The sequence below is a fragment of the Heloderma suspectum genome, chromosome 1 (genome assembly GCF_057233095.1).
Source record: "Heloderma suspectum isolate Gila_16-S chromosome 1, 16-S_ref, whole genome shotgun sequence".
Taxonomy (NCBI): domain Eukaryota; kingdom Metazoa; phylum Chordata; class Lepidosauria; order Squamata; family Helodermatidae; genus Heloderma; species Heloderma suspectum.
In genome coordinates this window covers 400,024,468-400,050,341 of record NC_139458.1, presented here as the reverse complement: position 1 = coordinate 400,050,341, position 25,874 = coordinate 400,024,468, and the positions used below count along the sequence as shown (strand labels likewise).

The 25,874-nt window shown below is 43.8% G+C and overlaps 2 protein-coding genes across 6 annotated transcripts in view; one reads left to right on the top strand and one right to left on the bottom strand.

Moving 5' to 3' along the window:
* KCTD3 (potassium channel tetramerization domain containing 3) overlaps positions 1–3,702 on the top strand; it is a 61,249-nt gene extending 57,547 nt beyond the window's left edge. For all 5 annotated transcript variants that reach the window (XM_084828797.1, XM_084828799.1, XM_084828798.1 and 2 more), the window contains one exon: positions 1,683–3,702. In XM_084828797.1, the coding sequence (XP_084684923.1) occupies positions 1,683–2,253 (571 nt within the window). In that variant the 3' untranslated portion in view covers positions 2,254–3,702. The remainder of the gene's footprint in view (positions 1–1,682) is intronic.
* A 3,294-nt stretch (positions 3,703–6,996) lies between these two features.
* USH2A (usherin) overlaps positions 6,997–25,874 on the bottom strand; it is an 809,138-nt gene continuing 790,260 nt past the window's right edge. The window contains exons 70-72 of the mRNA XM_084828794.1: positions 17,301–17,545; positions 9,489–9,713; positions 6,997–8,571 (exon numbers count right to left, since the gene is read on the bottom strand). Coding sequence (XP_084684920.1) covers positions 8,482–8,571; positions 9,489–9,713; positions 17,301–17,545 — 560 coding nt within the window. The 3' untranslated portion in view covers positions 6,997–8,481. The remainder of the gene's footprint in view (positions 8,572–9,488; positions 9,714–17,300; positions 17,546–25,874) is intronic.

Here is a 25,874-nt window from a genome sequence, read left to right as displayed (position 1 = left end):
GTTGAGGCCCGGGGATGCAGACAAGGTGCTTGGCTAAGTCCAATCGACCACCTGTGTGCTTGACCCTTGCCCATCATGGCTTATTACATCTAATAGGGAGGGGATGTCTGGCTGAGTCCAAGGGGTTATCAACTCCTCCCTGAGAGAGGGAGTGGTGCTGGCAACTTTATAGGAGGCAGTTATCAGGCCACCCCAGAAAAAGTGTAATCTGGACCCAGAAGATGTTAACAACTATAGACCAGTTGCTAATATCCCCTTCCTGGGCAAGGTGCTTAAGTGGGTGCTTGCTGGTCAACTCCAGGCACTCTTGAATGAAACAAATTATCTAGATCCATTTCCTTTGGGCTTCAGACCTGGTTTTGGAATAGAAACTGCCTTGGTTGCTTAGTGGGATGTCCTTTGCTGAGAGGGGGACGGGAGTATGACCCTGTTGATTCTCTTGGACCTCTCAGCAGCTTACGATACCATTGACTATGGTATTCTTCTGGATAGGCTATCCGGGCTGGGACTTGGAAGTACTGCACTGCAGTGGTTCCGCTCCTACTGGGATGGCCAATTCCAAGAAGATGGTGCTGGGGGATTATTGCTCTGTCCCTTGGCAGTTATGCTATGGGGTGCCACAGGGTTCTATTTTATCCTCTATGCTGTTCAACATTTACATCAAACTGCTGGGGGAAGTTATCCGGAGATATGTGCTGAGGTGTCATCAATATGCAGGTGACACTATCTCCTTTTCATCAAATCCAGGTGAGGCAGTGGGCATTCTGAACCAGTGCCTGGGTGAGGTAATGGGCTGGATGAGGCCCAATAAACTGAGACCCGGTCCAGGCAAGATGGAGGTGGGTGGTGTTGAACCTGTTCTGGTGGGGATTGCACTCCCCCTAAAGAATGAGATTTGTCGTTTGGGGGTGGTCTTGGATCCAGAACTGTCACTCGAAGCACAGGTGGTGGCATGGAGCACCTTTTATCAGCTTAGGCTGATATACCAACTACATCTTTATCTGGACAGAGATAGCCTAGCTGCAGTTATCCATGCTCCGATAACCTCGTTTGGATTACTGCAATGCGTTATACATGGGGCTGCCTTTAAAAATGATCTGGAAACACCAGCTGGTTCAAAATAGGGCAGCAAGACAGGCGCTGGCCAGCATGATCATATTATGCCAGTAGTATTATGCCATCCACACTGCCAGTCCGTTTCCAGTAAATGGCTTGGGGCCAGGCTACCTGAAGGATCATATCCTCCTATATATACCTGCCTAGACCCTAAGATTAGCTTCAGGAGTCCTCTGGGAGCCCCCACCAAAGGAAGTGAAGTGGGTGGCTACTAAGAAGAGGGCCTTTTTTGCTATGGTACCCTGGTTGTGGAATGAGCTTCTCAGAGCAGTTCTCCTGGCGCCTACATTGAGCTCATTTCAGCACCAGGTGAAGACCTTTTAATTCTTCCAGGAATTTTAGTTTTTTTCAGTTTGTTTTATATCTGGTATTTTTGCACTGGTGCTAGCTTCTGTTTGGTTATTTTTATATTGTAGTTTTAAACTTTTATATTGTATTTTATCATCTGTATTTTGTTGTCTTGTATTTAATGGTTTTTAATTGTTGTGAACCGCCCAGAGAGCTTTGGCTGTTGGCCGGAATAAAAATGTAATAAATAATGATACCATTACTCTAAATGTTTTCAGCCTCCAGCTGCAGCATCGTGAAACCATCCATGAAACTGCTACATATGGCTCTATACGGCCATACAGAGAGAGCCCTTTATTAGCCAGGGCACGGCGGACAGAAAGTTTTCACAGTTACAGAGAAATTCAGGCTTTTAATTTGAACAAAACTATGGTAGACAGAGCTGTTCCTCAGAATGGCAACCAGAGTCCTGTACAGACAGAAATGAAGAGGATAGGTGAAAACATAACTGACAAAAAGGCTTCAGCATCAGCACTTGAGGTAAGAGCTGCTAAAGCAGCAGATGGTGGAAATGAAGTTCAGAAAGTGCCCGAAGCTTTATCAGAGTTGAAGAAAAGAGGAACTGAGGAAGAAAATGAAGCCAAAGCAGACAGTAAAAAGAAAAGTGGATTTGAAGGCGGAGGAGGAGGATTCCTGGGAAGGAAGAAAGCACCTCATCTGGTGTCTTCACCAAGTATTGTGGAAGGAGGTTCTGAAGCACTCGGTACAGCTTCCCCATCACCTACAAAGGCAACCGTTTCTCCACGGCATAAGAAAAGTGACTCTACCTGCCAGGATTATACCTTATAAAAGTGCTGAAGGACATCTATATCCAAAATATATATCAAAAGTTTTAACACTAAACTGGATGAAATGTTTACATTTATGCATCTGTAAGTCTTTCTTTCTAACAGAACATGTGTTTGAAGTGGAATAAGACAGTATAGGGAGAATATCCTCCTACACAAAGAACGTGGCTGCACAGCACAACCAATAGAAACATTTTTAAAGTACTCTAAATTGGTGTTGACTTTATATAACTATTAATATGAAGTCCAGTTCTGGTACAGACTTTAAGTTCAAGCCTTGTTTTAATGCAGGCTGGCATGCACTACCATTTTTGTTGTAGGGAAGCATTTTCTGTTGTGCGTAACTGTTTCCCACTCCTGGCTCCTTACATGCTAAATATTTAATATCTGTGGCCTGTCTATTGGTCTTCAGTCAGTTCTCACTTCCTACTTCTAACATGGTTCCATATTGGGAATATTAATGGAAAGAAGGCAGCATGGCTGCTTTATCTTCATGTTTGCCTTTTCCATTGAGCCACCATATTTTTTACTAGTATTAATAAACTTTGCATACATCATGTGGTGCAATTTGTTAACTTGATCATACCGCAATTCTAAATGTCTTGTTATCAAACATTATTTTGCATATATTTGGCTTTAATATTAAAGTATAAAGCAATTTAACACTTTTGTATTCCTTTTACTCATGGTAGCATAAACCAGTTATTACTAACAATGTTAGCCACATCTGCCTTGAAAATATTAGCAATTGATAACAATCTTCTGAGAAAAGGGTGTAGGGTACTGTCTTGTATTTTCAGGCCATATGGATGAAAAGTTTGCAACTTGAACCTGCAATCGTAAGACATTATGTAACGTTATCCCTGCAATTCACAATTTCCTAGAGAGCTCTAGTACACTGCCTTGTACATGCTCCACTGCATGTGCTAAAATGGGAAGGGGAGCGACAGGACTCTACGGAGCCTCTTGTGCAAAGGCACCATGCCCATATGGGGAAGAATTGTACCCAGTGTTTAAAGCATTTCATGCACTCTTTGTAATCATAACATGTTTATAAGGTAGATCATCTCCATATGGGGAGGACTGAAGCTGAGAGGTGGTGGCTTGCCTCAGGCCATCTAGTTAGTACATGAGTGAGGTAAGCTTTGAACTAGAGCCTTTCCAGCTCATAATTTTAACGGCCACTGTTTTGTTAATATAATGCCATTGATATACATGCTGCTTTACGGAATAAAATAATCAAGAAGACAGGTCCCTTCCCTATGTTGCTTACAAGGTACAAATGTGAACATACTGTGTGCACTGTAAGATGTACATTTCGTAGTCTTTAGAACTTCACCTAGTTTATTAACATGTTAACTTTTAGGAATTGTCTGTCCTTTTCTACAGGGGTACAACATGTTGTATAATGCATTGTGGAAGGGAAATGAAGAATTAAAGCAAACTATCAATCTAGACTCTTGGCAAGTTAAACTTCCATCATGCGTTTTATACAATGAGCAATGTAATAGGGGATTTAACACCTCCAAACATCTCGAAAGAAGTTAATGAACTCTGCTTTGTAAGGGTGCTATGGTTTCTTAATGGAAGGATAGATCATTCATTTTTCATAGCATGTGACATACTGGTAATTTATCTTATTGCTTGATTATATTTGGCTCATTTCAAAACTGAGAGATGGTAGTTAACATTGGAAGGACTGAATGGCTGCTTTCTCAGTGGAGGGAGACACTGGGATTGACGCATCTTGTTTAGATGAAGACAGATGGCTTCAAATTCCAGAAGGCTATGGTAGGTGTCTACAGCTTTCCTGTAGGTAAAAGTTATCTTTTTCTGCAGCAGAATAACCTAGAATAATAAACTCCAATGCTTCATTCCAATGTTTGTTCAAGGAATACTAATCTTAATTTATAGCAAAATGCTTTATGAGACTGTGTTTAGAAAGGCCAACTAGTGTTCTCCTGACCAAATAAGTACTACCTACCCAGCACACAACCACACAGAATGGCAATAAATAATATTGCAGGGGTCAAGATGAGTGAAAGACACCTAATGACACAAATTAGGTTAGCATCATTTATTAATCAGGATAATATCCTATAACCTGACAACATATTACATTTCTGTATATAATCACAAAAAATGTTCAATTTCATCTTAAATATCGTAATGGCTAAAGTTCTGGTATATGTTATATAAACATTAATGATACACATGACTCAAATCTAAAGTAACATCCTATCAATTAATACTTTGTATTTGCTCCACAAGTTAGACCATTTCTTTTGTGTGACTGATACCACTTCAAAGGGTACTAGTAAACCCAGCAAAGCAGGATCTATGCGTCAATACGCAAGTTGCAGTCCATAAACCACCTACAAGCCAGAATACTTGTAGAAACCTGGCTGTTTGCAGTCTTATGCAATTTTATGGTTTGAAGTGCACTTTGAGAGCAAATTTTTTTCCTTTTTCCTACTAATGCACCAAAACTCTGGAGTGGCTTTATCTTCAGCAGCACATACAAAGATTTGCTACTATAGTTGAAGTCTAATACTGTGCTTCCCAAGCTAAATTCTTATTGCACATGACTGAGCTTTTGGAGGCTTGAAACGTTGATACCCTTGACACATGCCATGTCAACACAGAGATGTCACCATAACATACGTACAGCTTGTGGAAGTGTAGTGGCTAGAGTGCTGGACCGGGAGTCAGGAGATCCGGGTTCTAGTCCCCACTCGGCCATGGAAGCTCACTGGGTGACTCGGCCAGTCACAGACTCTCAGCCCAACCTACCTCACAGGGTTGTTGTTGTGAGGATAAAATGGAGAGGAGGAGGATTATGTATGGTGCCTTGAGTTCCTTGGAGGAAAAAAGGCGGGCTATAAATGCAATAAATAAATAAATAAATAAAAAGTGGCTGAGTTTTTGTTATCAGTGGTAAAAGAGTATTCCAATTCAGTGCATGTGAAACATCCATCCAGGGTTAACTCTTCCCACCACCCAGGTCAGGCAAGGAACATGTGACCAGGCTTTTTGCCTTGGTCCTGGCCTCCATGGCACCTCCCAGCCAGTTCGTTCCTTGCCTTCACCCAGAACAAAGCTTGGTCTTACCTATCTTCAACAAACTCTCTAGTCAGGCTTCATTATTCTCTTAACCTTTTCTTCTATACCTTCATTTTTCTCTGTCTTCCTCACCTGTCCTGGGTGGTGGGAGGAGTTAAACCTGGATAGATGTTTTCCACACACTGAATTGGAATGCAGCTTCACAGTAAGTACCCAACTTTCCATTTTACGTCTAATCATATGAACAACGGGTTTGCCTAGCCAGGTTCCAGAGGGTAGTACTGGGAGAGGTGGTTTCGGACCCATGGCCGCTCACTTGTGGGGTGCCACAGGGTTCCATCCTCTCCCCGATGCAATTTAACATCTATGTGAAGCCACTGGGGGCTATCATCAGGAGGTTTGGGGTGCGGTGTCATCAATATGCGGATGACACGCAGCTCTACCTCTTGTTCAAATCCTCACCAAGGTTGGCCATAGAATCCCTGTCCAAATGTCTGGAGACGGTGAGTGGCTGGATGGGGAGGAGTAAGCTGAAGCTGAACCCTGACAAGACCGAGGTACTTTTGGTGGGAGACAAGAGGAGGCTGGGGGATGTTGACCTGGTGTTGAATGAGGTATGGCTACCCTTGAAAGACCAGGTCCGCAGCCTGGGGGTCATTTTGGACTCCCAGCTGTCCATGGAGGCTCAGGTGTCAGCTGTGAGCCGGACAGCGCTGTATCAACTCCATCTGATACGGCGGCTGCGCCCCTTCCTTCCCGACCATCTGCTCCCATCGGTAGTACATGCCCTGGTCTCTTGTTTAGACTACTGTAAAGCTTCTGCCACACATTAAAAACGTGGTTGTTCAGGCAGGCATTTGGAGTGGGTTAGGGTATTTTTTAGAAAAATTGTTTTTAATGTATTTTATAATTTTGTTGTACATCGCCCAGAGTGGCTGGGTGACCAGCCAAATGGGTGATTAATAACTTTAATAAATAAAATAAATAGCCTTAGAATTGAACAACATTGTTCTTCAACCTGTGCCCAGCAGAGCAGCAGTAGAGTATAACTTTCTCAAAGAAAGTTGGTCCATGGTCATGCATTATGTATCTTCTACTGTCTCCCTCGAACATTTCTACTGGAAGACATAGGCTGCAATTCTATACATACTTCTTTGGGAGTAAGTCCAATTGAATTCACTATTGAATTCACTATTCTCTACAATATGTAGTCAGGAGTTCACTATATATTGTTCTAGCACTTCTGTCCTAAAAACTTCCCCACATAAGTGTACTTTACTATTTCAGTCTAAGAGGCTAACTCTAGTGCTGATTGTTCCTGCCTTAAATTTAAACATTTAAGGTTTGGTGGGGTTTGTTGTTTTGAAGTACTACTGGTAAATTACCTGAAATATTTCTTTAGCCGTATGCTGAAATTAACTATAACGCAAGAACTGTAATAAGAGTTGCTTGGGACAATCGCCGTTTTGTTCAAAGGAGTTGCAAAAAAGTCAGTATGATCTGTAATAAGATCTTGATGCTCCAAGCTTCTGTGGTTAAAGCAAGTTAAACTAAATGCTGTCATGGGGCGGGGGGGGGGGGGGGAGAGGAAGGAAAAACAGTATTGCTTCATAACTGTAGAACTGTCCTCTTTCCTAATCATATACCGTAGAACATTTAAATGTGAATCTGGACAGCAATTGACTAAAAAAATTTTTTTAATACGTTTTGGTTAAAACTTTAACATCAGACTTTAATCATTTTATCCAGTCATGATTTTCCTAGGTGGTACTTTAATAAAGATTTCTGGCTCAGGTACACATATCTGTCAAAACCACATTAAAAATCTTTAATATATAGTACTGTGCAAAAGTCTTAGGCCACCACCAGCTTTGTTGTTTTAGCAAAGTTTTAATGACCATCCATAATTATTTTTCAGTCTCTGTATTAAGATACAAGCAGAAAATACAGGAAATATGTACAGGCAAAAGTCAGTATTTAGTGTGACCTCCCTTGGCTCTAAGCACATCTTGAACTCTTGGGGAGACTGTCCTGACGTTTTCTGAAGTAATCTTCTGGTATATTATACCAGGCTTCTTTCAGCACTTCCCAGAGTTCTTCTTTAGATGTAGGTTGTCTTTTATTTCTTTCTCTGTCCGAGTGATCCCATACTGCCTCTATAATATTCAGGTCTGGACTCTGTGGAGGCCAGTCCATGACTGTCAGTGTTTTATCAGCTGTTTTCCTCTCTAAATATGATTTCACTGCATTAGCAGTGGGCTTGGGATCGTTATCATGCTGAAAAATGAAACCATTCCCAATCAGGCGCTTTCCAGAAGGAATGGCATGATGAATTCAAACCTGTCTGTACTTTTCAGCATTCATGATCCCATCAATACGGACAAGATCACCAACACCACTGGCAGAAATGCAGCCCCAAACCAGGACAGATCCTCCACCATGTTTCACTGAAGGCCGCAAGCACTCATTCGTCCATCTCTCTCCAACTCTTCTTCTCACATATTGTCAGCGAATGGACCCCAAAATTTCAAAGTTGGATTCATCACTCATAATACTCTTTTCCACTGATCCTCATTCCAATCTTTGTGAGCTTTAGCATATCTTAGCCTTTTCACCCTGTTCCCCTTCCACAAAAGTGGTTTCTTGGCTGCTACCCTTCCACGAAGACCATTCCTGGCCAGGCGCCTGCTGTTACTCTAGTGTAAGGGGAGATCACACTAAATACTTGCCACTTTAGCCTATGGAAGCTGTTTTTTTCTGATTTTTTTCTATTGTTGAATACAGCATACAAATTCCCTGTATTTTCTGGTTGTATTCTAATGAAGAGACTGAGAAATAATTATATATGGTCATTATACCATTGCTAAAACAACAAATCTAATGGTGGCCTAAGACTTTTGCACAATACTGTATATTTGCTATATAAATAAATTTTACTCTTAGAAATGCATTACTACAAGTATTTTAAAGTAATGCTGACAGTGTTATTGTGTCTTTGTTAAAAAAAAAAAAACATTTCAAGCACCTACTATCCAAGAAATCATTCACTGATATTTGAATAGGCACATTACATCACAATGACTGAAAAAGGAAATGTTTTCAGAATGGTTTGATTTAAAGGTTGCCTTCCATATTCTTTTATCTATGCTGTAGAAGCAGTGGAGACTCACAAATGTGTATCAGTAAATGTTGTATGTTCTTTGGTGACTGTACTGAAGCCTTTGATAGCACTCACAAGATCTTCGTCATCTACATACTGAAAAAAGTGATTAAAATTAATCATGTTTTGTTTCATTTGATAACAATTATGTATTAATCACTGCACAAGTGGACATTTACAAAAAGGATGGAGAAAACAGTAAATAACTTATATCAGATTTTAAATTGCATCATGGCATCAACTGTTACATATACTTTTTGCTCTTGAAGAATCTTGCATTCTAGTTAAGAACAGGAAGGAAGGAAGGGAACTCATCACCCACCCAAGGTATTTCTAATGCTGATGAATGATATCATACCTGATATAATTACCAAAGATAATTATTAGGGTTTTCAAAAATTAACTACATAAATGAGCTCTTAATGGAATGTGGTTCAAGAACAAGACATAAATGGCATTTATTTTTAAATTCTTATAAGAGGGTCAGTATCTACTGCTTGTCTTATACAAGATGCAGGCCATGGTATCTTGTATAAGACAAGCCCATCCCCGTGTAAGCGTTCCATGGATATCCAGTCACATTATAATGTGCTCACCATGTATGCTAGCTCATTCACATGTACTATTGGCATTACAGTGGTGCATCCACCTGGGCCATCCACTGTTGGCATGTTGATGGACCAGTGCATGTGCAAGTGCATTTAAATGTCATTGGAGTTGCATGGAAACCCTTCATGGCTAAAGGATTTCCCTGTGTCCTGTATCAAGTTGGCTTAAGTAAACTAGAGGAAAAGTGAGCAGGGCGTTGGGGGTGGAAGGGCTTTTGATCAGTAGTGGTTGATTGCCTAGCTAGGGTCATTTGTGTTGACGGCACCAATACACCCACAAAGAGTTTCCTACTGGTATTCTCTAATCACTGGTTACATGATGTAATTGGCATTTCTCTCAAAGATTCTGTGCATACAGCATGTTAACAGGCAAAGCTGATCAGTCTGCCTTGAAAAAGAACTTACCAAACCACTGTCATGACCATGAATAACGGCATCCCAAACAGTATCTTCTGTTAAGGATTTTTTGTCGTAGACATCAATAAGTTGACTGACACTGCGATGTAGGGAACCTTGAGAAAAAGTATGCTGCATCTGGCTTTGGCTTGGTACCTGAAGGACAGAAGAGCTTCGATTTCTACGCATACTCATTGAAGTTGCTGGCCCTGGAATTTTTGTATCTGCCAGTCCCTAGGAATATGGAAACATAAAAATTATTTGCTCAGGAGAAGCTTTTACTAAACACAGTGCCCCCAAACTGTGGCTTCCACTAAGAAATGATTCCCTCATCATAAACCATCCCTAGCTGATGACCAGATGAAAGTTAATTTCTCAACACTGCAGTAGCCCATCTTGATAGCAGAGTTTACGGGCAATAACAGAAAACCATTAAACACACATGGTAAGGCTCATTAGCACTCTCTTCAGCTATTGTTCCCTGTGGGAACTATAGCCTTCTGCGATGCAGTTTCACAAGGTGATCTCCTGTTAAGCATGTGATACATGCATGTCACCAGCGTAATTGCCATTCCATTCTAACAACACCCTTTTTCTGTGCAATGCCTGCAAGGTGAGCAGGGCTATTGGTTCACTGATGAATGACTGCTGACTTTTTAACTTGTGGATCAGTAGAGTCTCTAAAGATTCTGCTAGTATAAGTACAACTAGATCTTGCATTGAAAGCCAGTTTTCTGCTTTCATGTTTCGTTCACATATCACTTCTCATGACCTGTCCTATAAAGCAAATGCATACATGTGCCCATGTACACACACAGCAAGCACATGCCTTCATTCATTACATTTATATCCCGCTTTTTTCCACTTGCAAGGAACCCAAGGCGGTGTACATGATCCTCCTCTCCATTTTATCCTCACAACAACCCTGTGAGGTCAGTTAGGCTAAGAGTCAGAGAGTGGGTTTGCGCATAATGAGAAACCACCACGCAGGGCTTCTCCTTGCTGCCGCAGCCACCATTTTGACTGCGGCAGCCAATATTCTAGCCCATAGGCTCTGGGTGGCTTGTCAAGCACCCCAACAACCCACACTTGCCAAGTTCATGCATAACAACAAGCTACAATGTGCCCTTGCTGTGGCTTGAATATTAAAAATGGTGGTTGCCACTGCAACAAAAAACCCACAGGGAAATCCCCCCACAGTGCTTCTCATTATGTGCAAACCCGCTCAGTGACTAGCCCAAAGTCATTCAGGGAGCTTCATGGCTGAGGGGGGCTACAACGCAGAGCTCCTGCATTGCAGTTCAACACTCTAACCGTTACTCCACACTGGCATGTGGAAGCAATGTCACTTTAGTATGTCACATGATAAAACATAAAATGATTGTGCTCTACCCCAGCATGGCTGGCTGGGGAATGTTGGGAGCTGGAGGCCTTTTTTCTGTCTAAACATGCATAGCATTGCCCAAGGCAGCTTCCTGTGATCATAGCTGCAATGACACGCAGTTTCCTACATAGATTTAGGTGCAGTGACCCACTTTGTTTACCAAGTGTGCCCCTGCAAGGTTGCTTGTTAGCTGCAATCCCATTATCAATACCACGAAGGTTTGCACTAATGCAATTACCTCCATAGCAGCCAAAATCCTTTTACAGTGTTGAAAAGGTGCCTTGTTTGTGACTGAGCTGAAATGAAAATGAGGATTTTCTAGGTGCAAGCGCTACACAGTAGGTATTAGTATTCAGAAGATGGAAGTAGGAATATGATCGGGCTGTGGGCCCAGCCACCATCAAACTATATTCTGTTCACATGAGCTTTGATACTTTTCCTGATTTTGTGAGGGTGCATAGCTGCTGTTGCCTGGTCTGGTCACTGGCACCTAAACCACAGATCTTTGGGCAGAAACTCTGGGCCCACGCAGCCCAGAAGGCCCCCAAATAACGCTCCAGAAACAGGGCAGTATCTCCCTTAGAAAAACCAGTTCAGTGGTGGCAGGTGAAGTGCCTGTTGAGCTGGCTACAGCCACACCTCTGAGCCAGGGAGGCACTGTGGGGAATGAAGGTTGTGGTGTGCACCCGTGGCTGCAGCTGACTCACAGGCGCTTTGCTGACCAGTGTGCCTGCTGCTGCTGAGCTGTTATTTTTAAAGGGGGGGGGGAGGAAAAGGAGCCCTTTTCTGTTCAGGAGACAGCCTGGTAAGCAGGTGGGTGGGCAGAGGAACAAAGTGGCAAGGATGACCCCAGCATTCACCCCCTCCTCATTTCTTCCCTCCAGCTTAGGTGGCAGCGTTGCGATGGGAAGGAGGTTCTTTTTCATTCTTGAAAAACAGGAGCGCAGTGGTAAATAGGCTGTTTAGCCAAGTACCAGGCGAGCTTGCGGCTGGGCAGCCGGTCTACCATTCTGCAATCGTCAGAAGAGGAGCCCCTTCCCTTCCCAGCATCATCTGGCAAGCAGCTGAGGGGGGAGAGCAGAGCCCGAAGTTTATCTTGTCCCACACCTTAGCAAGCAGCACCTGGGGGGGGATTCTTCTTTTTTAAACGTGGTTGCAGTGGGGCTCAGTGAAGTGCCAGCTGCCCAGCTAGCTCCAACAGCCAAGTGGGCTTTTTAGAAATAAAAACGGAGAAAGGGAGCCCCTCGCTGGTGGTAAGGGACTGGGGTGGGCCAGGCTCCACTCTTACCAGGTGACACTGCCTGGTCAGCTCAAGGGGGAGGATTGTGACGAGAACAGCAGGGGAAAGGGAGGAAGTTGGGCCAGGTGTGTGCGTGGGTATAAGCTGGCTGGACAAACAGGAGGTGGCAGCTCTAGAGAGGAGAGGGGAGTGCTGCATAGGAGCCCCCCCCCAAGATCACCTTGCCCCCTCCCCCTCAGACACAGCAGCACCACCACTGGGCCTAATGCGGCTTTGTGATTTAATTGAGATCCACCGTAAGTTCCTAAGAAGCTTGCCACATCTGCCTAATTTTCCGTTTTCTGAAAGAAAGCCTTATTTGCACCCGTGTACCGCAGAACAATCCAAAAGCTAAAGGCCCTTCATCTGCTCAGCTACCTGGGTGGTTGACCAGAAAACAAATATGCTCAAAACCATCCGCCTTTCAACTACCAATAGTCGTGCAGCAATAAAGCAAGCATCATGCAAAAAACGGTCATGCACACAACCCGAGGAAATGAAATTGCAATCGTTCGGTAGCCCAGGCCCCACCCGTTACAGCCACACTAATCACTACCTCAAAGTGCATTGTGTAGCTTTTGAGAGTGATGCTGCTTGATGACTCGGATGTATCAGCAACCCGCTCAAACTGAGATTAAAAAGGGAAGAACGGTGTTAATAGCATTTCTAAATGGCCTGGGTGCCATGACAAATGTCCCGTTGTAAGGTTAGGCTGCGATGAATGTCTGCACTGAGTGCGCTGGAGTGCCAGTGAGGAGGAAGGCCCTGAAACTCCAGTATCTTCAAGCAAAGCGATGTTGATCTGCTGTGGCTGAGGAATTGCCCCATTATACCAAGTCAGAAAAATGGAAAGGTGTCAGCAGTGAAGGCTTATGGCAACTGAAAGCCAATTTGTTGTTCTTTGAGGCAAGTTTCACTAGCATTTGTATGGGACTCCAGCAGCTGAGTGTTCCAGATTCAAGCCAGTAATTGAGTTAGGTGTAAAAACTGCAGTTACAATTATCTGCACCGTATGCCGTGTGACCTTGAAAGTGATAATAAAACAGAGTGATTCCCTCAGTCTAATACAGAGATGGAGAGAGAGCCATTGAATAGCAGTTCAGAAACATATCTTTCTCAAATGTTTATGCAGACATATGCATTGCAAAGGCTTACCTTATCTGAGCTCTGTGATACTTGTGAAGACGAGATGACAGGGACTTGTAAAGGAGTAGCAATAGGAGGCTGATGCCAGGGATTATTAGTGAGAGAGGATTTCTGCATTTTTGAAACATCATAGGTGCAGGAAATAATGAAGGAAAGACAAGACAGTAAAGACAAGGAGTTAAAACACAGGAGATAGAAATAGGCAGCAGTTGAGACAGAGTAACCTTCCAAAGTAGAAGGGGAAGCAAAACTAGGAATAAGAGAGACTGGAAATGCTGCCTTTTAAATGTAAACTTCTCCCAGCTGTTCACATAGCCTGAACAGAAACAAGGTTGTGTAATATGCTTTCAGTTGTAGTTCATATAATGCCAGAAGAATATGGTAAATCTTGATGAACTAGTTCACTATTTTAAAACAAAACACTTTAAGAGGAAATGCCAGTGGCTAGTTTTTGCTACTATTTCCTCTCTACTTTAAGAGGAGAGTGAATGGGAATAAGAGGCTACAGCAGTATAAAGAGGGTGAAAAGAGACATGGTATTAATTATCTCTAACTAAAACTACAAATTTTCAACATTTAAAAAACACACTTCTTTTTTGTGAGCATATTTATGTAGTTTCAAAGCTATTTAGCACTCCTTTCGCTTTCTCTACATGGAGCTTTTATTCTGCAATTGAGATTGCTCCCTCACAGAAGTTTGCAGGGGTTTTTTTGTTTTTTTTTTACAGGACATCGTGAACCTCCAAGGCACCTCCTGCACTAAATGCCCTTTGTTCTGTTTTTAAATAGATTGCAGATAATGAGCTAGCAAATTACCCCATTATTATTGGGGTAATTACCCAAATTATCCACTTGCATTTCCTCCGTGAAAAGAGAAAAAGCAGCAAGAAGAGGAGCGAGGTCAATAAAAGATAATGGAAGACGGGGGTGGGGGGGAGAAGTGGGTGAAAAAGGGAGTCATTGTGAACCTGCATTTAAAGTGGAAGCAGAAAGCCCTGTTTTACATGCAGGATTTTAGGCTGGTGTAGAGATGCCCTTTGCCTCCTTAGCTGTTACTTGCTGCTATTCTCTTTCTCATTCTTCTTTGCCCTTTCTTTCTCATTTGACCTGATTGCCTTTTAATTTGGCTTTGGTGTGCCATGTGATTTTGTTCACACGCATCCTTGACATCATCAGCAAAATCACATAGCCCACCACCACCAATCAGATTAAACGGCAGTGAGGGCAAATGAGGCAGAGGAAGTGAGGGCAGGGGAGGAGATGGAAAAATAGCTCCAGAAATATTGCATTGACACAGTACACATGTTGAGGAATGTGAAGTGAGGTTTTGTTGTTGTTTTTTGATAATCGAATTTGGCTGCATGAATATGCTAATTTTGAAGTGAATATAGAAATTAGTGAATATCTGGCACAGCCCCCTTGTAAGAAAAGCCTGCATTTTACACACATTGACATCTACATCCCTTTCACACAATTATATTTTCTGTGTGTACTAAAGTGTTATAAATTATTAGGAAAGGGTTTGAGAGAGATAGGTCTGATCTTGTAAATGATCTATGCCTAGGTGAGACTTTCTGTCTATGTTTGTGGCGAGAAAGACTGGATTGAGCTACAGCTAGAGGCTTGACAAGAGTCATAGCCAACAGGACCAAATATGGTCCATGCATAAGCAACACGTATTGCACATAACACCCCAATTCAAGATTGTCATAGCCAGAAGGCTCTCTGAAAATGGTCAACAAATGAACAGCAACTGTGCATGCACGCAGCAATTTAAAACAGTGTTGCTTATGCTGCCATTCTTGATCTTCTCACAATTTGGGATGGGGAGTGTGGGAACTGGTATTAAAACCGCAGGGTTCAAGGCAAACTTTCAATTGTATCCTTTCCCTACAATATGGTCCAGCAACATTTCAAAATCAGTGTTGTAGGGGCAAAGAGCCATTCTGGACATGTGATGAGAGGAGGTTCCTCCACTTGCGCTTCCTGTTCCTGATTGCCTGTCTAGTCCAAAATCAATTTCCTTCTACAGTTGGACAGGTTTGCCCATGTATATTTATATCTCCACAGAGGGAAGAGACAGAGAAGCCCAGGGAGCTAGAAATGCAAGCTGTGAATGTCCTGTTCTCCTTATTGTCATGTCCAAAATGGCCGAATGTTGTCCTGTCCAAAATGGCCTAAATCACCATAGTGATATAACATTTCTATTTCCCAAGGGAAATGGGGAGAAAGCACCCAGAGTGCTCATTCTGTTTAGGAATTGTTCAAACAAACACCCCTCATGCGTTAATCAGGAGGGTGGGGTTGTATCCATCAGCCGTGCTGCCGATGGTACCACATTTGGCGAGTGTAAGAAGGGGCCCTTTGTGCATACTAATGTACTAGGTGGCACTCCTCCACGTGAGGGTGGATTCTCATTGGCCCAAGATTGGTGTGGTACCAAGTGTGGAGGAGCTCCCCTGTCTGAAAGCCCAAAGAGCCACTGCTGGTCAATGTACAGAATATTAAGATGCTGTGACTCAGCATAAAGCAGCTTCCTCTATTCCTAAAGGCCCATCTAGGCTATTAGAAGCAGATGCCAGAGCAAAGGGCGTACCTGAGAAGGAGTGGCGGAAACAGGCTGTGGCTAATTCCCCCACCCCTTCACTGGACTTCTCAGAACAATGTAGTAAGGGGAATACCTGAATTAAACATTAACAGGAGTACTTCTTTTCTGTCCCTTGTGCGACACTTGCTTCTTTTCACACATTTCTTTTAATAAAACTACATCCCCAGTTTTTCACTGGTGCTCCTGATTGTTTCTTTCAGCCACAAGTGACTGTTCCTATAAAGCTTCATGGCAACCCAGCCTATATTCAAAGCTCATTTTTCTATTTCAGAAATCCAAATAAAATTGGTTCAACAGGCCCTAATTTAGCCTTTACAATCCACCCTGAGTCACCATAGAAATGTTGCTGAAAGCAGCATCTCCAGGCTCCAGAGGGTAATTCCTGAAACACAAACATTTTCCTTTAAGGCACCCGCTTGGCCCCCTAACCCAGTAATGCTTTAGGAGTAGCCATGGTGCTGACAGGTCCTTAAGGGTCGACATAAAAATTAAAATTGTCGACTTGCTGTAGTATTTAAAATGCTTTTAACGAAGGCCTGAGCTGTGAAAATGACAGAAAAATTTAAGCATGCTGTTCAGTTTGAAGGGGGGAAACACGGCACGTGTGGGAGCTGAGAAATAGCTAGCTATATAATTCTGCAATAGTCCCTTTAGAAAGGCACAAGGCACAGATAAAAGCTGCTGCTTCTCTCTGGTAACTTTGCCAGGTTTCACATCCTGGGAGGTATTGTTCTCATTTATTTAGGAATCATCTGACAAAAATTTAGCACTTTAAAGTCCCCTTGTGGTTCTAGTGGGGAGAATTAAGTAGACACTGCCATTTTTGGCGCGAGTCCCATGTTGAATGTAGGGTCATTCCCAAAACACTTAGGCACACTTAGCTGTGTAGCATGTTTTTCCATCCCCACCCCCACATCACTGCCTGCTACTAGTAGGGAAACACAAGGCCCGAGTACACATACCAAAACATTATGGGAAGACAGCTCAACAAAGGCCTGCTGTTTTTGTCAGCAACCCAGGTTTAAGCATAATGCCTTAACCATGTGCTTAACTAGTTTGGCTGCTGCATTAGATGGGACTTAAAAGTGCTTGATGCTGTCTGCCTCGTCGTAAATGATACATTGAAAAAGAGCTGGTTCATATTCCTATGTTTAACCACAGAATTGGTTAGTGTGAACTGGACTGCACACATAATGGGTTCTGATCGCCAATGCCATGTTAGCAGCTGTAGTGTTCCCTTGGCTGCTTGCTCCCAAAGGGTATTTTCAGTCTATTTCAAATGTTAAAAAGCTTGCCTCAATACAGATAGGCATGTTTGTGCATACACATACACACACGCATGATATAGAGAACATGTTCAGAGAGACCCCCTTTGTTAAACAATTCACAGTCTGAGTATCATACCATGTGTGTTTCTCCTTGTGAATAGACACTCATTGGTGACATCCTCTTTTGGAGTGGGACTAAAGGAGGCCTTTCCCGGGCATACGGCTGTTTACTTATTTTCTTCTGTAGAATTAGGGACAAAAAAATGGCCAGAAGGATCAAGCCAAGGAGAGCCATTAATACCACAAACCACAGCTCTGTGTAGAACGCTGCCTGCTTCGTCTCCGCTTCGTGATTTTCTCCTGGGGTTGTTAACACAGGACCTGTGAAATCCAGGGAAGGAATGCGGAGGAGGGAGATACATTATTTTAGGGAAAAAGTGTTGTGTGATCTATTTGTTCCCTTTATTTCATTTTATAAGGGGTTGGAAAGATACTGGTGGTGGTTTGTCACACTCTGCTCATTTTCAAGGTGCTGCAATAGCTCAGTATGCTAGTGGGTTGGAATATAAAGCTTACTGCACTCTGGAGACTGTGTTTTAAGTCCTGGCATGGCTGTTTGGGTTGGAAATCACCCCTGCATTGGCACGGATGAGGCAAGAGGAGGTGGGGGGGGGGGGCTGAAGCTGAGGCAAATTCATCAAAGTAACCTTGAACAGCTGAAACAATTACCAGGCAGTGCAGGGTGTCTTTGTCTGTGTGGGTTTTTTAAAGAGTAGACATGTTGAAAAAATCTTTCTTGTGCTCAAGCCAAAAAATTGGAATGGTCAGTGTAAGCCTTGAGGTGGCTTTAGAAGAGAAAAAACAGAAATCTCTCTCTCTCTCTCTCTCTCTCTCTCTGTGTGTGTGTGTGTGTTTAAATGGGGATAGGACAAAGAACCAAACAGCTTACATTACAAGCTTGCATATAAATGTCAGTCATTTGGATAGTGCAAGCAGAAAGCAATGCTTTGTGGATTCTTTGCATGAACACGTGTATCAGTGGAAACAATGGCATGGAAGAGAGTCAAAGCCTGAGAGGCAGAAACTAGACGAGGCTGCTCTTCCAGTGGTGCATCTATGTAATTTTAGACCCTGGACTATTTATGCTCTTACCCGCCTCTTTAGATGGCTTTGTGTATTACTTCAGTAGTGAAGTAACTACTACTACTACTAACATCTCTCTTCTCCCGCTGCCATTCCATGCTTTACAACTGCTTCTACATTCCTCACAAGTTAAGAATGAAAAAACTGTTTGCCAATCTCAATTTTTAAAAAAATCCTCTGAGCATGTGCAGTTTTGCATTTTAATCTCACTTAAATCATAGCACTATCATGACTACAGGAATCAAATGGAGTTTGTTTCTGCTGCTGCGATGCTAAACACATTTACTTGGGAATAAGCACCATGTTGCTGTAGAAAAGGGTAATATATCTTCAAAGTAAAAATAATAAAATGAGCATCTGTATCTATTTACATGCATTGCCAGCTGCTCCCAGACTATGAAATGTTTTTAAAATAAGAAAAGACGGATGCTGTGCCAAGCAGTGTCAGGCCCAGTGGGTCCCAGGTGTTGATGCCAGGACCATTTGCCACCATCACCTGTCACTCTTTGGATGGTCATTTGGGGGGTGGTGGGGGGTGGCAGACTGTGGTCCCCGAGGTCCAGCCCTACCTGCACCACCATACTCTCCCACCATAGGCATGAATGAATACTAATCTTCCTTTCACCCTTTCCCTCCTTGTTTCCCCAACAGTCTTCAGCTTAGGGTCATGTCTAACTGTGTGCAAGCTTCAGTCTTGGGGCCAAGCCAGATGCAATGTTAATTGCATGAATGCAATGAATGTGCACATTTTTTTTGTTCCATAAAGAGCAACCACCCGGAAGCCTGAGCAGCACTGCGACCACTGGAGGGGAGAAGTTTAACCCTCTCTCTCTCTCCTTGCCGGGTTGGATGAATCAGAGGTCGGAATTAAGATTGCTGGGAGAATTATCAACAACCTCCGATATGCAGACGATACCACCCTAATGGCAGAAAGTGAAGAGGATCTCAAGAGCCTCTTGTTGAGGGTGAAAGAGGAGAGTGCAAAAGCTGGTTTGAAACTCAACATTAAAAAAAACTAAGATCATGGCATCTGGCCCCATCACTTCCTGGCATATAGAAGGGGAAGAAATGGAAGCTGTGACAGATTTTACTTTCTTGGGCTCCAAGATCACTGCAGACGGTGACTGTAGCCATGAAATTAAAAGACGCTTGCTCCTTGGGAGGAAAGCTATGGCAAACCTAGACAGCATAGTAAGAAGCAGAGACATCACCTTGCCGACAAAGGTCCATCTAATCAAAGCTATGGTTTTCCCAGTAGTAAGGTATGGCTGTGAGAGCTGGACTATAAGGAAGGCTGAGCGCTGAAGAATTGATGCTTTCGAACTGTGGTGCTGGAGAAGACTCTTACGAGTCCCCTGGACTGCAAGGAGGTCAGATCAGTCAATCCTAAAGGAAATCAACCCTGAGTGCTCACTGGAAGGACAGATACTGAAGCTGAAGCTCAAATATTTTGGCCACCTAATGCGAAGAGAAAACTCCCTGGAAAAGACCCTGATGCTGGGAAAGACTGACGGCAAAAGGAGAAGGGGACAGCAGAGGATGAGATGGCTAGATAGCATCACCGATGTAATGAATATGAACTTGAGCACGCTCCGGGAGAGAGCGCAGGACAGGAAGGCCTGGCGTGCTATGGTCCATGGGGTCATGAAGAGTCAGACATGACTGAACGACTGAACAACAACAACTCTCTCCTTGCCGTAGTCCCAGCAAAACCATGGAATGCTATTTGCATTCCATTGGCATTAGTGAGGAGTTCTCTTGAAATGTAAATTGCAACTTTAGGCAGGCAATTTTTACCAAGACCATGGAAAGAGTTAAACTTCTCCCCCCCTTCCCCGCCCCGTCCTACTGAGACTGCTCACACTTCCAAACAGCTGCTATTTATCTAATACAAATGTGCACATTTTGCATTCACACAATTAATGTTCCGAGAGATCCAGAGCATCAAATATTCTGAGCATCAGCATACATAAGACAGAACAGGTCTCTGAAGAATCAAAGTTGTTTCTGAGGGATGTTGAGGAATCCCAGTTCTCCACAAATCCCATTTGTTCACCACTTGCCCTGTTATGGGTATTTTTGGAGAAGGCATATGTGTATTTTTAAAAGTAACAACAGCAAAAGGGATTCAAAAAATACCCATCAAAGCCAAAATAAGACCAGAAAGAGAAGAAGAAGGAGAAGAAAGCTGCACCAATGTTTGCAGTTCCAATACATTCCAAGAATATCTCTTTATCAAGGGAAACTAAAACAACATAAAATACAAAATAATCTTTAAAAACTAAGTTACACAACTTAAGAAAATAACCATAGTTTAAATACATATTACAACTTAAAACATCCCAACATTGCTAAAATATTACTCTTAGAGACAAACATATAAGACACCAATGCTTCAAATATCACAAAACAAATTAAAACATACTTCTTGATTTCATCCAAATCTTCCAAATGGTGCTTAGAACTTCTTGCTTCTAACTTACTCACAGAAGACCAAATATAAGGATTTCTCTTAGCCATCAGTTCCCTATTAAGTGAACTGCATGTCTTAGTCTCAGCTGTTAAAGAGGCAGACAGAAAATGTTTAAACCAATCCTGCTATCGTTCACTACTGGAATGTAATAAAATCCAAAATTAAATATATTTTGTAATGCCAGAACAGTCAATCAAAATATTAAATGATAACCAATACATTATCAGAATTCATATCAGGATTAAATTCCCTTTTTAGCTAGATTCTGACGGATATATTGTTATCCCAGCCCTTATGGATGTAATGGTATGAGACCTCATTACTATTTTAGAATATGAATTCTCATAGTGATTCTTTTGTATTATCTGTTTTTTTAGTTTCCCTTGATAAAAAGATATTATTGAAATGTGTCAGGAACTACAAACGTTGGTCCAGCAGTCTCTTTTTCTCATACGCTTAAAAGTGCAGAGGCAAAATGCTTAGAATTAGGGAGTGCTCAGCGAACCTTTCTGGAGGGCACCACAGCCCCCCAAAGACCACAGCCTTCTCATTATCCATGACCCACTTTCCATTGTCCTTTTGCTTCCCTCTTTAAATTTCAAGTACAGAGGGAGGCAAAATACTATTTCTCTTTTCTTTATTGCCTCTTTAAGAAAATAAGGCTTGAATTTTGTTAGCAGCTTATTCAATCTTACAGCCCACCATATTCTGCTGTGGCTATTTTATTCCTTCAGTGTAATCATTGCACCTTGTACAATCATATTATCATTTACTATAGTCAACGTGTTTTCCACGTGTTAGTCAGTAGAGGTTTAAATTGTATTCTTGTTTCTGTGTCAGTCATTGGGATGCTTAGCACATGAAAAATACAGCAGCTGTTGGCAGCAGCCAGAACTCGGAAGCTATTAGTATTTGGTTACTATCACTGGCTGTTTGACTGGTTTGCAATCCCTCCAAAGATGGGGAGACACACGCTATTCCTTAGGGAATCCACATCTGCCACACCTACAGCTGCAGCATTAATCTGTGGGGATATTACTCTTATATGTTAGGCTTCTTAACCTTCCACCACTCATCCCCTCTCCACAAGTGACTTTTAAAAATCCCCCCAAAGCAAAATGAGAATGGATCCAAGCAAATCTCCTCTTTGCTTTTATCCTAGTACTAGAATACCAGCCGTACGTTGGAGTTGAGCGACATTCTCAGTTGCTTTGCTTTGAATACCAGCTGCTGGGAACATGAGCTGGAGAGGGTGATACTGCACTCACGTCCCGCTTGGGGGCTCCCTGGTGGGCCACTGTGGGAACAGAATGCTGGACTAGGGAGGCCTTTGGTCTGATCCAGCAAGACTTTTCTTATGTTCCTATGCTTGATGAAAAGGATTCACATGATGACACCACCCCCATATACATGTTTACAAAGGACACAGTAATTGGCATAAACGATGGCTCCCTGTTTACCTAGGAGCCTCCTTTTGTGGGGCTTGCAGGCAGGGTGATGGCTGGTGGAGTGACTATTTGCCATGGCACTGTGGGGTTTGGGGAGGCTGGCTTGGGCTCGCCCTGGAGAGCCAATCAGGACTCTGGTTAGCATGGTGGGTGTTTGGGACTGACCAGAGGGAGAACTTTCTCCCTCTAGTCTGGGCCTGAATTTATAGACCAGAGGCAATCTGCAGCTTCAGCATTGCTGTTGCCCACTTCCCTACCCACCCGCTCCTGAGTAGGAATGGCGGAGAATTCCGCCACGGACTCCAATGAGGCCGGATTCTTCGAATCTGGCACCCCTGGAGTCTGTGGCAGAATGGACCACTCCACCCCGCCATCCTGTGAAGTCTGACCCGGCCGGATCTTACCTGGCACTGCTGGGTCCAGGTCCGTCCGCTGCCCCTGTGGGGATGCAAAATGGCGTCGGGCATAGCAGACGCCATTTGCGTGCCTCCCTTTTTCTATGATAGGCTACGTAAAGATTTACGTAGCCTATCATGGCCAAAGGGAGGCACGCAAATGGCGTCCGCTATGCTGGACGCCATTTGTGTCCGTAGACCAGCCGTGGCTGGAAGTGTGGCAGCGGCCGGCCCTGGCCGGCGGCTCTGCAGACTCGCTGCGGAGTGGAGCCAGCTGGAGAGGATTCTGGGGGGAAGACCGGATCACCTCCCCCCCCCCGCGGACCTCCCAGCGGATGAAGGTGAGTGGGGTTCGTACACCCCTACCCCTGAGAAGATAACTTCATCTTGCTATGGACAGAAGTTAGCCATCAGTTAACAGGACTGGGGAAGATGATGATGACGATTTCTATACCACCCCATAGCTGAAGCTCTCTGGGCAGTTTACAAAAGTTAAAACATTAAAATACAATATACAAAGTTTAAAAACCATTTTCATAACAGCACACAGCCAATATATACAGACGACGTATAACTAAAAACTATCTTGAACTAAAAACAATTTGTTTAAAAAATCCAACAATAAAACACTTCTTAAAATAGCACTGCTTAAAATTAATACACAAAAGTCAGCAAAAGGAACAAGAGTTCTAAAAAGGGAAGGCCTCCCGGAATAACAGCGTCTTTAATGTCTGCTTAAAAACCTTCAATAAGGTCAGCAGGCGCATTTCAACTGGCAGGTCATTCCACAACTGAGGGGCGCCAAAGGCAAAGGTCCTCCTGCGTGTGGCTTCCGATCTCATACTTAGGCAGCCGCAGCAGAGAGCCCTCAGAGGACCTTATGTGGTGGACTGGGATGTAGGGGAGAAGGCGCTCCCTAAGGTACTCTGGACCTAGACCGTGTAGGGCCTTAAAGGTAAGAACCAGCACTTTATATTTCACTCAGAAACAAATTGGCAGCCAGTGTAGATTCTAAACCAGGGTAATATGGTCTCCACAGGATGTCCCACAGACCAACCTGGCTGCGATATGTTGTACCAGTTGAAGTTTCCAAACTAAATATTCAGGCAGCCCCAAGTACAGCACAATGCAGAAATCAAGCTAGAGGTTACCAGCGTGTGCACCACCGTTAGAAGGTCCATGTGTTCCAGGAATGGGCGTAGCTGGTGTATCAGCCGAAGCTGATAACAGGCACTTCTCACTGTTGCCTCCACCTGGGATGCCAGGAGCAGAGTTGGGTCAAGAATAGGGATGGCGGAGAATTCCGCCACGGACTCCAATAAGGCCGGATTCTAAAGAATCCGCCGCCCCCCTCGGAGTCTGTGGCAGAACGGAACACTTACCTCTGCCTCCCCGCAGAATCCTCTTTGGCCAGATCCTCCAACTCCAGATTGCCAGCAATATGGCCGCCATGCTGTATCGCTGGCTGATGGGGACTCGAATGACTGCGGATGCAAATGGCGTCCAGGACGCCATTTGTGGCTGTACTTTTCATTCACGCGATAGGCTACGCAAATATTTGCATAGCCTATCACGTAAAACAGGGAAGCAAATGGCGTCCTGGATGCCATTTACAGACCTGTTTTTTCACGCGATAGGCTACGCAAATATTTGCGTAGCCTATCACATGAATGAAAAGCACAGATGCAAATGGCATCCAGGATGCCATTTGCGGCTGTAAAGGTCTTAATTTAAGCTAAATGCAGCCATTTACAGCTGCATTTAGCTTAAACTAAGGCCTTTATGGCTGCAAATGGTGTCCTGGAAGCCATTTGCATCCACAGTCAGTCAAGTCCCCTTCAGCCAGCGATACGGCATGGTGGCCGTATCACTGGCGCTTCGGAGCCGGGTGGTGGCTCTGCAGAATCGCCGCAGAGTGAAGCCGGCCGAAGAGGATTCCGGGGGGAGGAACGGATTTCCTCCCCCACGTGGCTGGATTCCTCACGGACCAGCAGGTAGGGAATCCACCCATCCCTAGTAGAGAAGCACCCTCAAGCTAAGAACTTGCTCCTTCAGGGAGAGTGCAACCCCATCCAGAACTGGTTGATATACCTCAATACCTGAATTAGGATCCTTAACGATAAGCACCTCTGTCTTGCCTGGATTCAATTTCAGCTTGTTCTCCCTCATCCAGCCCATTACCAACTTCAGGCAGTCATTCAGAGGAGCCATACCTCCCTTGGATAAAGATGTTAAGGAGAAATAGATTTGGGTGTCATCAGCGTACAGATAACACTCAGCCCCAAACGTCCTGATGCTCTCCCAGCGGTTTCATGTAGATATTGAACAGCATCGGGGATAGAATGGAGCCCTGAGGGACTCCACATAATAGTTCCTTTTTCAAGGAACAAGTATCCCTGAGCAACACCAACTGGAACTGTCCTGAGAGAGCAGTGCCCCCAACCTCAACTCCCTCAGGCGATCCAGAAGGATACCATGGTCAATGGTATCGAAAGCTGCTGAGAGATCCAAAAGAATCAACAGGGATGCACTCCTCCTATCGATTCCCAGGTGAAGATCATCCACCAAGGTGACCATGGCAGTCCCAACTCCATATCCCACCCTGAAGCCAGTTTGAAATGGGTCCAGATAATCAGTTTCATCCAAGACTGCTTGGAGTTGAATAGACACTGCCTTCTCAATTACCTTGCCCCCAAATGGTAGATTACTTACTCGCCTATAATTACTGATGTCTAGGGAATCAAAAATGTGCAATCAGCACAGTGGGTGCAGGATTTTCACCCTCCCTGGAGCAAGATTATTATTCGGAATTTAGCTTAAGGGTGTAGTTTATCGCCCATCATTCAAATCCTCACCAAGGTTGGCCTTAGAATCCCTGTCCAAATGTCTGGAGACGGTGAGCGGCTGGATGGGGAGGAATAAACTGAAGCTGAACCCTGACAAGAACAAGGTACTTTTGGTGGGAGACAAGAGGAGGCTGGGGGATGTTGACCTGGTGTTGAATGGGGTACAGCTACCCTTAAAAGACCAGGTCCGCAGCCTGGGGGTCATTTTGGACTCCCAGCTGTCCATAGAGGCTCAGGTGTCAGCTGTGAGCTGGACAGTGCTGTATCAACTCCATCTGATACAGCGGCTGTGCCCCTTCCTTCCTGACCATCTGCTCCCATTGGTAGTACATGCCCTGGTCTCCTCTCATCTAGACTACTGTAATGCGCTCTACATGGAGTTACCCTTGAAGATGGTTCGGAAGC